The 13,269-nt window shown below is 34.6% G+C and overlaps 1 protein-coding gene across 7 annotated transcripts in view; it reads left to right on the top strand.

Annotated features, from left to right (window-relative positions):
• Positions 1-13,269, top strand: part of RABGAP1L (RAB GTPase activating protein 1 like) — a 744,356-nt gene that overhangs the window by 478,845 nt on the left and 252,242 nt on the right. For all 7 annotated transcript variants that reach the window (XM_038542444.1, XM_038542442.1, XM_038542443.1 and 4 more), the window contains one exon: positions 1,718-1,861. In XM_038542444.1, coding sequence (XP_038398372.1) covers positions 1,718-1,861 — 144 coding nt within the window. The remainder of the gene's footprint in view (positions 1-1,717; positions 1,862-13,269) is intronic.

Here is a 13,269-nt window from a genome sequence, read left to right as displayed (position 1 = left end):
GGCCACATGTAGAGAACTCTTGAAAGAAATAGAAAAAGAATTGAAAAAGAATAACACTTAAACACTTTAATGTGAGGACATATTTAAATTTTTTTCTCATGTAATTTCTTGATTTCAAACAATGTTATTGTTTTATAATATGTAAATTTATATGTATGAGGAACATATCATTTTATATATGTCAAATATTACATAATAAGAAAGTTTGTGAGCAAGGGCAAAATTTTTGACTAGTGCTGATAAAAGGAATTACTGAGTAGCTTTGAAATGCCACCTGAAGTTGGAAATCTTAAATTTACAATGGGTCTATATAACATGTTTATATGGCTTTCTCTGTAGGAGTTTTGAGAACCCAAGAGAAGTGTGAAGTAAATACATGAGTGGATAGATTCCACATTGGGGAAAGGTAAAGTGGTTAAGGAGGAAGGTTAGTGGGTCATGACAGTAGAGACAATGGTAAGAGCTTGTTGGCCTGATCTATCAGAGCTCTATAGGTGTCTGAAGAGGAAGTGGAGTCAATGGGAGACTAAAAGACTAGAACAGAGAAGACAGATTAGCAGTGAGTTTAAACTCTACTGGGAGAACAGAATGTTGGAGGGTAGAAAACCTAAAAGAAGAAATAGGGGAAAGATGTTAAATGAACTATAAACCCAATGACATATGGGCATCAAGGAGAAAAAAGACTATGTAGAAGAATCTGGTAACTATGGATATTGAAAGCAGTGGGCTCTTTTTTAGAGGTCTAAGTAAATATTTGAGATTATTCACTTTTTTACCTTTTATTTACAAAAGTTTACATTTTTTTGAAGGTCAGTATTCTTAAGAGCTTTGAGAGTCAAATAAATGTACCTGATAAATGAATAGCAAGTTCATGGTATTATGAAAAAATCCAAACACATTCTTCTATTAGCAATCTTTGACTGGATGACCTTTGGACACCCCATTTAAAGTACCTGATGGGTAACTTTGGGTGCTTTTCAAAAACATTTTGTACAAGAAGTAGGGTTTTTCTTTTTGTTTTTATGATGTTTATGAAAACAAAACTAATGTGGGCTTTTAGATGTCTTTGCTTTTCAGTTATAGGAATAGCTTTGCTAATACCCTGCCCTTTACCTTTCATGCTTTTGAAAAGCATTTACCTGTGTAAATTGGGAAACAAAGGATAAGGGTAGCATAATAGGAGACATCCAATTTCCTGCATTATATACTTGCATGATTTCTATAGTTTGTCATTTTTAATGTCAAAAATAGATTGTTTTAAAGTCTGGTGACATTTTGGGCTTTTCTCAATACCTCCAAAATATACTGAAGTGATATCATAGATCCCAGATGGTGTTGGTATTAAGTGGTCTCCAAAGAGAGGATATATTTCTTTCCTAGGTAGTAAGGTGTAACCCATTAGATCAGGTGCTAGATTTGACTCTGGAGGGATGACATTCATTAGACTACAGAGTGTTCTGTCAGAGTAAGCATTTCCCAAGAAACAAGAACAATCAAGTGAGCAAGAGCAATATGATCTTTATTTGTTTATAACAAGTCTGCCTTTATTTTCCTTGATTATCCTACTCCCAATGCTCATCTCCTATCCCCACTTCTGTGTAGTTACATAAAATTCAATGAATGGTGCAAAAAATCAAGAGTACTCATAGAAAGCTTGTCATAAGTTGCAGTTGTAAGAGGAAATAAAGTTTCCCAATTTTCCACTTTAACTTTTTAGGAGCAGTTACCGGACCTGCACCACCATTTTTGTGTTCTGAACCTGGAAGTTCATATGTATGCCTCCCAGTGGTTCCTCACTCTTTTTACAGCCAAATTCCCACTCTGCATGGTCTTCCACATCATCGACTTACTGCTTTGTGAGGTAGAGTGACTGCATCTCTCATACCTAAGCCAAAATAGAGAGTAGTTTCTATTTAAAGTGGTTATAATTTTCTTTCTTCATTTTATTTTTCCCTATACTTAACAGCCATAAATACTGACCAGAAAGTTCTATTTGAATTTTTAGTAAAGATTATTTTAACTATAATTTTATTATTTGTGAGAAATGAAAATGTTAAAGCATATATAATTCCTACACAGTAAGATGTAGTAGTTAAATTTGTGTAATTAAAATTCATAATAAGCCTTTATCTGCGTAATAATGTATTACTAATATAAAGGATAAAGGACCTTTAAAGTTATATAAATGAATTCAAAATCAGATGTTTTTAATAGTAATGCAATTACACCCCAAGAGTGAATAGAAATGAAAATTGCATAGTAATTTATATTTTATTTTATTTTAAACTCCAGTTTAGTTAACATACAGTGTTATATTAGTTTCAGGTGTGCAATATAGTTATTCAGTAACTCCATACATCACCTACCACTTCTCACAACATGTGCACTCCTTAATCCTATCCCTATTTTACCCATCTCTCCACCCATCCCCTCTGGTAACCACTAAGTTTGTTTTCTAATTATATAGTAATTTAATCCTTAATTCATATTTCCATTGCACATGATGTTTGGGACTCCTACCAGATAATAGTAAAGTTATGCACTAAAGCTTCTATACCATATATTTCCATAGAATATTTCAAAAATTAGTTTGCAAATTTCTTAGGTATCTGATTTGTTTCATTTATTACTTTTAGTTCCTTATATGGCTACATTCATTCATTTTACTCTTTTAAAGAAATAAGCCACATTATGCATGCATATATTATATGCTGCCAATCAAAATGTTCAACAGTCTTAGCAGTGATACGAAAGTTTTTGGATGAGAATTTTTTTATTTGAAATATAAATGTATGTAAATTATAGCTGTCTTACATTAGAAAGCTGGAGTAGTAAAAAATATAAACCTAATATAATCTAAACAGTTTTGTATTGCTACATTTCTTTTCATACAAAGTTTCCTTTATTAAAAGTCTAACCATTTCAATTATATTAATCAAATTTAATCAAATATTTATAAAAAAAGATTTTAAAAGATAAAATGCATAAGCTGTACAAAGCATAACTGTTATTTTTCAGTCTACCACAGCAGTAACCATTTCATATGCAACCATAGTTGGATTTTGTTCTTCAGAGGTTCTAGTTGGAAGTTGCACAGTACTTGAAAGTTGCAGAGCATTTTGTAAAGGTGTAAGATTTTAAAACATTTGTAACATGTTTTTTAAAAAGATTTATTTATTTTATTTGAGAGAGAGTATGGGTAGAGGTAGGGCCAGAGGGTGCATTGGAGTACTTTGCTATGAGCTGTTGGTAGGATATCCACCCTTTGAGAGCCCTTCCCATAATGAGACCTACAGACGCATCCTCAAGGTAGACCTACGATTTCCCCCATCATTACCTTTGGGGGCCCAGGACTTAGTCTCCAAGCTTCTCAGATACCAGCCTTTGGAAAGGCTACCCTTGGCCCAGATCATGGAGCACCCCTGGGTCAGGGCCCACTAGAGGAGGGTGTTGCCTCCATCTGTTCAAATGGCTTCTTGAGGCCTGTCTGCACCTGTTTCATTGTGTTTGTTCAGAGCTTTGCTGGCTCTCTTATCTTTTGTTTCTTCTAAGATGCTAATTAATAAAAGCTGAATCATTTTGTAAAAAAAAAAAATCTCAAGCAGACTCCCTGCTGAGGGAGAGCCGGAGGCAGGGCTTGATCTCACCACCCTGAGATCATGACCTGAGTCAAAATCAAGAGTTGGGAGCTTAACCTATGAGCCACCCATGTGCCCTCATTTGTGACATACTTTGATAAAGAAAAGTTGAGCGATTTGCTGAGGGTCACAGAATGAGTTTCCCAATTCTGAATATAGAACAGCTGGCAAACCTGATTGATAACACAGTGATTCACCTATTTGTTTTACTTACAAATTAGTTTCTAAAATGGATATCTAAATTTAACCTAAATGAAGAATACAGATTTAGGAGCTAAAACTATTCATTTCAAAATGGAGTTTACCACATTATACACAAATTTAGACATTTGTACTAAAAATTCTACTTTGCCTGGTTATCCAAACTGATATGATGAACAGTTCTGACTCCTCAAATTTAGTGCAGTACTCTCTGAAAGTAAAAACCAGATTTATATCTTTGACTTCTGTGATCTTAAAGTAATACTAAAATTTCTTTTTGATAAATAAATATTCATAGGTCCTATTCACTGAATACTGTACTGAATTTGGTATTTCATGGTATTTATTTAAAAAATAGGAAAGTAAGGGTATGACATTTTAACAATTTTATATATAGTAGGAGCTTGCAGAAGTTAATACCATTGCTTCATATTTTTTGCTGAAAGAGATTATCCTCTTTCATACTAGATTAGTTTTATAATGTTTATTATAGAAAAGAGAATGAAATTAATATGCTTACACCAGTTGAATTGAATTTCTCGGTGTCTTTTGGCAGAATAGTAACACTATCCTCTAGTTCACTGGAGTAATGACTTTCTAAAATCATCTTTATCTGAATGATTCCATACCTGACACTGGAGCATTGTCAGTGGGTCTTCTGGAACCCAGATTCACAATTTTTCAGGAAATTTTATTTTAAAGATACTTGAATTTCTAATACATGCTAATAAAATTAGCAACATTTATGGTAGGGAAAAGAAAATTTATAAGTGTTATCGCTTACCAGCTGTGATTTATAATTACAATGTTCGAAAGATCTTAATGTTTATTAAAATTAATAAGAGCATCATAGATACTACTTTCCCTTCCCTTAAATCTGTACTCTGTAGCTGTTTAAGGTAGTTGCATAGCTTCCCAAAACATGGAGTAAGTTGTAATCACAAAATCATGGTAACCCGGGAAATAAATAATAACATCCCTTAACAGTTAAAAATAAACTTTATTGGGAACAGTATCAGGATATTCATTCTTTCCACTAACTCATCTTTGTCAGAGGATTATTTTGCAAAGGAAATTTTTAGATAAACTTTTATTTCCTGCCTGTCTGTGTTCTTTCTTTGCCCCTTTCCTTCTTGTAGTTAATAAAATATTTATATCAAAGCTCTTCTTTCATATGTGGTAAAATATTCTAAAAGAAGAAATGATAACATAGTCTTAAATAGAAACATCTATAGGTATCTGTTTTTGTCATATTCTCTTTTTTTAGAAAATGATTCAAATATTCATGGTTATGAATTAATATTTAGTTACAAATGGAATGCTAAGAAATTCTCAGATGGAAAAGTTGATTTTTCAAAATTGATCATTTTGACCAAAAACCTCCAAAAACTAAACAACAAAAAAATCAGTCTTTTGCTCAGAGATCAGTCCTATTGCAAAGTGAGAAAGACGTTGAGCTGGAGACTTGTAGAAAGCATATCATCCTCTCATGCTTTTCTAAGCTTATATGCTTTTAAGGATTTTTTCATTCATTCTAAGGTAAAAAATGTTGAAGTTAATTTAGTAGCAGAAAATTTGGGAAGAACTTCAGTACACTTTGGCAATATAGTCTGAATCAAAAACTCCTGGTTAACAATTTTATTTAGAATGTTTGTATAAGCCTGAATATATGGTAACTCAGATTAATTCCCTTATTTAGTGAGGACAATGACAATAGGATTCTTTTTATAGAAAGAGAGAGAAAGTGGCATCTGAGTGCATGGTGGGAGAGGGGCAGAGGAAGAGAGAGAGAGAGAGAATCTTAAGCAGGCTCTCTGCAGCTTGAGGTGGAGTCCAGTCTCATCACCCTGAGATCATGACCTGAGCCAAAATCAAGAGTCAGAGACTTAACCAACTGAGCCACCCAGGCACCCCAACAACAGGATTTTAAACTAGAGTTTGGAAAAAAAAAAACATTTTATTATACTGAGATAGATGGAACTTTTGAAAAATGATCATCTAGCCAATAATTGAAATTAAATTTATATAAAAGAACCAAAATCTTCTGTTTTTTTTTTAATTTTTTTTTTTTATTTATGATAGTCACAGAGAGAGAGAGAGAGAGAGAGAGAGAGAGGCAGAGAGATAGGCAGAGGGAGAAGCAGGCTCCATGCACCGGGAGCCTGACGTGGGATTCGATCCCGGGTCTCCAGGATCTCACCCTGGGCCAAAGGCAGGCGCTAAACCGCTGCGCCACCCAGGGATCCCTCTTCTGTGTTTTATTATCTGTCTGTATGTGGAGAGATAAGAAAAAGGATAGAAGTATTAACAATTATAAATATTGTGCTCTTAACCCACTAAGAATAGAACATTGCCTTTTTAAAAGAACTTTTTGTTAAAGTGTAACAGATTAAAAGAAAATTTGCAAAAATTAGTGCAAAACATTGATGAATTTTCATAAAGTGAACATAATTTATGTAACAAGCAGCCAGATTAAAAAAAAAAAAAAAAAGGAAAACACTGCCTGCATTTCAGAAGCCCTCCTCCCCTTCACTGCCCCTGCGGTCCCTACCTCTCTGAGGAGTAATCACTGTCCTGACTTCTAGCACTGTAGCTTAGTTTTTATTGCTTTCAAACTTTATTTAAAGAGTAATACAATATGAACTCTTTTCATCCAGGTTTTTCATTTATCATTATGTTTGTGAGACTCATCCATGTAATAGTTGCATCTAGACATGGTTCATTTGTTCCATTGTATGGATTATATTACCATGTATCCATTCTTCCATTGTACTGTTGATGGGCATTTGGGTTGTTTCCAGATTAGAATTATTATAAATAATGTTGCTATGAACATCTTGAACTTGCCTTTTGGTAAGCATTCAAATGTACTTCTGTGGGTACACATCTGGGAGTGGAATTGCTGGATTAGGGCATGTATATACTAGGGTGTAGCAGATGCCACCAAACAGCTTTTCAAAGTATTTTGAGCATTATCTTTTGAGTTATTTTCATTCAGTGAAAGTCTTCTTTGTGATTAGAGGCGAGTTTTTGTTTTGTTTTGTTTTTCAGGTGGCAGGTCCTAGATCAGATTAGAGTTGATGAATATGGAACAAAATAAAATTTATCTGGTTAAAAATTCGTCCACTTGATTTCTGCAGTTGCATACAGATGAGAATTAAGAGCTGGATCTAAGAGCTGAATCACTCTTGTACTTCTACAGTTAACCTGATAGGAAAAATCCAGCAGTGTATTCAGTTATAGAAGAAGCAACATAGAGACGGTTTAACATTGGAGTTAAGATATTTTTTTTTATTTAACCCTTTCTGCATCACATTATGTTACTTTACCTGTATATATCTGTTTATTTCTCCGAAAAATGATGCTAACAAAACCAGTGTCCCAGATTTATTTTAAGGATTGAATGAGAATATGAAGTGCCAAGCACTGTGCCTGCTACATAGTAAATATATAATTAAGAATGTAACCCTCCATTCTGTTCTATCCACCTATATAGCTCTTTCATTGCTTCTCAATTTCTTCAGTTAACTAGATGACACTAGAAATTCTTAAGAGAGTAGGTCAGCTTAGCTGTTGGTTCTTTCTTACCTTTCTAACCACCTTTGTTTCCCTCTAGTTGAGATGCTTTTTTGCTAAAACCAACAGTATAGCCATTGACCTTAATGGAAGTTTAATTGATTTCATTTTGACTAGTGATTCAAGTAGTCCTCCTAAAGTATTTCTATTCTTCCACTTTCTTTCAGAAGACATAAGAAAAACAGTATTTCTTTTATTCTTGACAAGATAACTGACATAATGTTTGAAGTTGGCTCTTCCCAGATAGTTCCGTTTTTAGAGTATCAAATTATATTCAGCTTTATATAGTAACTTGGTATTTTATGGAATGTAAGGAAATCATTGACCCTTCAAATTAGAGTATATTTCCTGTCTCCTTTCTTCTTAGGGTGATGAAAAAGATGACAGTATAGTACTACATTATCTAATTAAATATCACCATGCATATGCCCTCTTTCAAAACAGTTTTCTGAGGCTGTTATCTGAAGAGTAGATTCATTATATAATATTCTTATTCTTTGCCCCCATTTTCTCCCTCAAATGGTAATACCTGAAATTTTTTAGAGATCTAATTGAGACATAACATTGTATAAGTTTGAGGTATACAGTGTGTTGATTCAGTACATTTATATATTGCAATGTGATTACTATATAAGCATTAGCTAACATCTTTATCAAGTAATCTATTGAATGTAGAATAAATTAGAATGAGCATAGGTGACATAAACATAAATATTGTAAAAATGTTGAGTAGCAATTGGTTACAAGACTAGGAAAAGAAAGGCTTTGACCAACCAGTAAATACTGTAAAGTTTATTTTAAAGTGTTTTTTTTTAAGATTTTACTTATTTATTCATGATAGTCATAGAGAGAGAGAGAGAGAGAGAGAGAGAGGCAGAGACACAGGCAGAGGGAGAAGCAGGCTCCATGCAGGGAGCCCGACATGGGATTCGATCCCGGGTCTCCAGAATCGCGCCCTGGGCCAAAGGCAGGCGCTAAACCACTGCGCCACCCAGGGATCCCTTATTTTAAAGTTTAATTTGTCAATAGAAATTTTCAGGACTAGAAAAAAAAAAAAACTCTCTAAAATCTTTTTTCTGGATTCTAACTTCTTTCTCACCTACAGGGTTTTTATGGTTCTCACGTCAGTTGTCTTACAGCCCTTTCTTGTGTTTGCATTAATTTTGACACTACAGGAAGAAGTAGAAACCTCAAGTTTAAATGGCAGAACCATTGTCTGTGCTTACTATGACTTTAAAGGAATATTTCACTCATTCATTCATTTATTCAACAACCATTTATTGAATACTTCTCCTAAACCACTCAGGTTTGGGAATACAACAGTAAAGAAAAGCAGACAAAACTCTTACCTTCATTAAATTTTTATCCTTGTGGAAGATATAGACAATAAATAATTAAATAGAGCATATAACCTATCAGAGGTGTTAAGTGCTATGGAAAAAGATGAAGAAAGAGAAATGTAACAGGTCTTAGTAGGGACTTTTAACCATTGTAGAGAATTTAGGTTTTACTGGGCTGAGATGGGAAACAGCTGGACAGTTTTAAGTATAGGAGAGGCATACTCTGTTATATATTGTAATAATCTGGGTTGCTTGGACCAAGTTCATGATAGTGGACATGGTAAGAAGTGGTTGATTTCTAGACAGATTTTTAAAGTAGAGAGGACAGGATGTGCTGATGGATCACTGGGGGTTTTATTGATTATATAGTTTCACTATATAAGTGGTGAGAGGGAAGGATGGCTGATTGTGCAGCTTCTCTGCTTTAGGGAACATCTTGGGGACCACTGATGTTGAGGAGTGACTGGGGCATGTTATTGTTGCATGCTTTATTCTGGAAATGCTTGAATTACAATTTCTCTACAGTGTTTTTCTAGAAGCAGATTCTGGTACCTTTGAGAACATTTAAGGTCAATCTTTAAGAAATATACAGGGTGGCATAATTATGAAAAATGATCAGTGGAAGAATAAGCATGTCAAACCTAATCTTTTATTTATTTTTTTTAATTTTTTTAAATTTTTATTTATTTATGATAGTAACACACAGAGAGAGAGAGAGAGAGAGAGGCAGAGACACAGGCAGAGGGAGAAGCAGGCTCCATGCACCGGGAGCCTGACGTGGGATTCGATCCCGGGTCTCCAGGATCATGCCCTGGGCCAAAGGCAGGCGCCAAACCGCTGTGCCACCCAGGGATCCCCAAACCTAATCTTTTAAAATAAAGGTACATGTGTACTGTTAAAAGTAGGAATGGTATTTGTTTTAGCAGAATCAAACCCACATTACTTTGAAGACTCACAATGACTTCATAAATCTCAAACCTATTTAATAACTCACAGCATCTAATTATGTGTAAACAGTTCCCATAATGAGAACATATATCACTGACTTAAAAGTTATAGGGTAACAGGTTTTTTTTCCAAGTAAAAACCTTTCCATTTATCATGAATTGGAATAACTAAAGTTACTTTATAGTATTTTTTGTTGCAGAAAGCTCATAGTGGATTAAATTAAATAACTAAATATATTGTTATTTTTATGATTCAATATTTAAAACATTTTTAAAAGCATTAACACGTACAATAAACTCTTCTATATCTATCTCCCTGGTAAAAAATAATAAAAATATGAACGAGATTAGTTTGTATACTATTACTTCCCTCACCCCAGAAATACCTCCCTCCCTACCTTCCTCAAAGGAACCATTATACAGAATTCAATGTTTTATCATTGCCCTGCACATCTGTATTTTTTACTGCATATGTATGTATCTCTGAGTAATTTATAACTGAACATATTTGGAAAATATTATACTTACTGGCTTATGAAGTACACTTCTTGAAATAGGCCTAGAAAGTTGTTTTCTTTTTCCAAACCAGTATCACATACTATTTAGTTACTTCCTCACTGTTCTTTCCACTTGACCCTCTTCTATTCCATTATTCTCCGTAGCATCCAGAGAGATTCTCATAAAACACATATCAAGTCAAGTCATTCCTCTGCTGAAAATCGTTGAGTGTTTCCCAATAAATAAAACTCCTGTTGTTTCACTTGGCCTATAATCTTACCTTTCTTTCCTCTTCAGTGGTAACCTTGGATCAGTCTTTCTCTTACTATACTTCAACACTGGCCTCTTTTAGTTTCTGGAACACTTAAGATCTTTCCAGGTCAAAAACGTGTGCATATTCTTTCCCTTCTGCCTAGAATGTACCCTTCACTCTTTACCTGGCTGACTCCTTTAGGCCTAAGGTTAAATGTTACTTCTTTTAAGAAGCTTTTCCTGATCAGTAATTCTTAAGTAGTCTAAACTTTTGGCCTTCTGTAATAGCACCCTGTAGTTAGTGGTTATTTATTTCTTTACTGTGTATTACTTTTCAAAGGCCTATTTCTCCCACTAGATTATATATTTTTGAAAAGAGAAGCCATATCTCTTGTGTGGACTACTGTATATACATTATAGTCAACTTGTAGACATACAAGGAGTATCTGTTGAAGGAAAATAGAAATGCAGAATTAATGGACAAATTTATTTTTATCATCTTTACCTGAATGTTTCTGTGAAATCCTGTAGTCTGAAAAATGGCTTTGCTCTTGAGTTTTAATAATATATTTGGAAATTCCTTCTGTTTGAGTTAAGATATTTTAAGAAATAGAAACCTAGACATAATAGCTCAAGAACAGTGGGAGATTATTATAAATATACAGGGAATCCAGGAGAAGATGAATAAGTAGACCTCAGGAAGGACAGGTGCCACAGGAACTCCAGGCACTCATGTCTCTTATTCTTTATTACTCTCTATGAATTGAATGTTCTTCCTTCTTTCTCTACCAATTTCTTTGTTGCTTTGTTTTGCATTGGATCTTTGGTATCTTAGAAAGTTTTGCCATGATTGTTCAAGTCTAGTATCAACAGTTCTTGGCAAATGTCCCTTATATGTTTTAGGTAAAATTCTTGAGGGATATAACCTAACTGGTCCTGCTCATATTTTGAAATAAGGCTGCATAGTCCTAGATCTTAGGTATGTACTACCTTAGGCTAGTTGTCCAAGTCTTATCTAATATGTGCTGGAAAGAGGTAGCCTTGGTGAGTCATATGACTTATAGCCCACTCAACAGGAGCTGTACATGGAGGCAGATTTTCTGAGAACAGTCATTGGTATATCTGGCACAACAAAACATTTCTAGTGTGCATATACCTCATGGACTAAAATTCTTAGTATCAACTGCTTTAAAATATGGAATTTGATAAACATAAAATTTATTAAATAAAATTCTCAAAATATCTAAAAAATATTCAGTCATAGATATTTATTTATTTTTTTCATAGATATTTATTTAATTAGAATCAGGAAAAAAAGATAAAAATAATTAGAATCAGGAGTCGCACAGTTTTAATATAGGGTAAAATCTTAAAAATTATGATCTTAAGGGTTGAATGAATGGTAGTGTTCCAAATCATTTTTATGGTATAGTTTTTTCAGGTAGAGTTTTGAGTAAAGGCAGCGTGTAATTTTGATCTGTATTATATTTTAATGATTATTTGCAAAGCTATATAAAGTATTTGAATGCTTCCCATTGCCTGGAAATTGGATTGAGCAAGCATCTTCTTTTTTTTTTTTTTAAAGATTTTATTTATTTATTCATGAGACACAGAGAAAGAGAGAGAGAGAGAGAGAGAGAGAGAGAAAGAGGCAGAGACACAGGCAGAGGGAGAAGCAGGCTCCATGCAGGGAGCCCGACGTGGGACTTGATCCCGGGACTCCAGGATCACGCCCTGGGCCGAAGGCAGGCACTAAACTGCTGAGCCACCCAGGGATCCCCTGTGAAACCATCTTCTAACGTAATTGTTTAAATAACTGCATTGCGATCATTAGTAATAGTTGTCCAGTTTAGAAGTTATTTAGATTGTACAATACAGAACAAAGTCTATCACATGGAATTAGCAGGAATTGAGGCCTTGTTTTGGAGAGTAGTTGCCTCTCCAATTCTATTTTATTTATTTGTTTTTTTAAAGATTTATTTATTTATTCATGAGAGAGAGAGGGAGAGAGAGGCAGAGACACAGGCAGAGGGAGAAGCAGGCTCCATGCCGGAAGCCTGACATGGGACTTGATCCCAGGACTCCAGGATCATGCCCTGGGCCGAAGGCAGGCGCTAAACCGCTGAGCCACCCAGGGATCCCTTCACCATTCCAATTTTAATTAATACCTAATTTTTGCTGACAAACTCTCAGGCTTCACTTTTTTTTAAAAGATTGATTTTATTTATTTGTTTGTTTGTTTAAAGGGGAGGGTGGTGGAAGAGGAGCAGAAGAGAGGGATAAGCAGACTCTGCTGAGTATAGAGCCCAGTGTGGAGCTTGATCCCACAGCCCTGAGATCATGACCTGAGCTATAATCAAGAGTCAGATGCTTAACTGACTGAGCCACCCAGGTGCCTTCACAGACTTCATTTTTTTAAATCTCAAAGATTTGAGGACAAGATACTAGTCAGCTTTTCTGGAGAGTATTTCTGGGCCATTCACCGTGCTAAAACTTTATATAACGTGGTCCTGTTTTTTTTTTTTTTTTTTACCTTCTTGAAACAGACTGCCATGCTTTACCTTCTTCATATAGTTGGTCAAATTAGAAATAATTTTTTTTTTGCTTTTGTTTAATTCACATGGGCAGAAAGTCTTATATTTATTTATTTATTTATTTATTTATTTATTTGAGAGAGAGGGAGTGAGCATGAATGGAGATGGGGGGGGGGGGGGCAGTGGGACAATCACACTGCTTGCTGAACACAGAGCCCAGCACAGGGCTTGGTCCCAGGACCCTAATATCATGACCTGAGCCGAAATCAAGAGTTAGATGCCT

This window comes from Canis lupus, chromosome 7, assembly GCF_011100685.1.
Source record: "Canis lupus familiaris isolate Mischka breed German Shepherd chromosome 7, alternate assembly UU_Cfam_GSD_1.0, whole genome shotgun sequence".
NCBI lineage: Eukaryota > Metazoa > Chordata > Mammalia > Carnivora > Canidae > Canis > Canis lupus.
The sequence above is the reverse complement of the archived record's forward strand: the minus strand, read 5'-3'. Positions and strand labels throughout refer to the sequence as shown.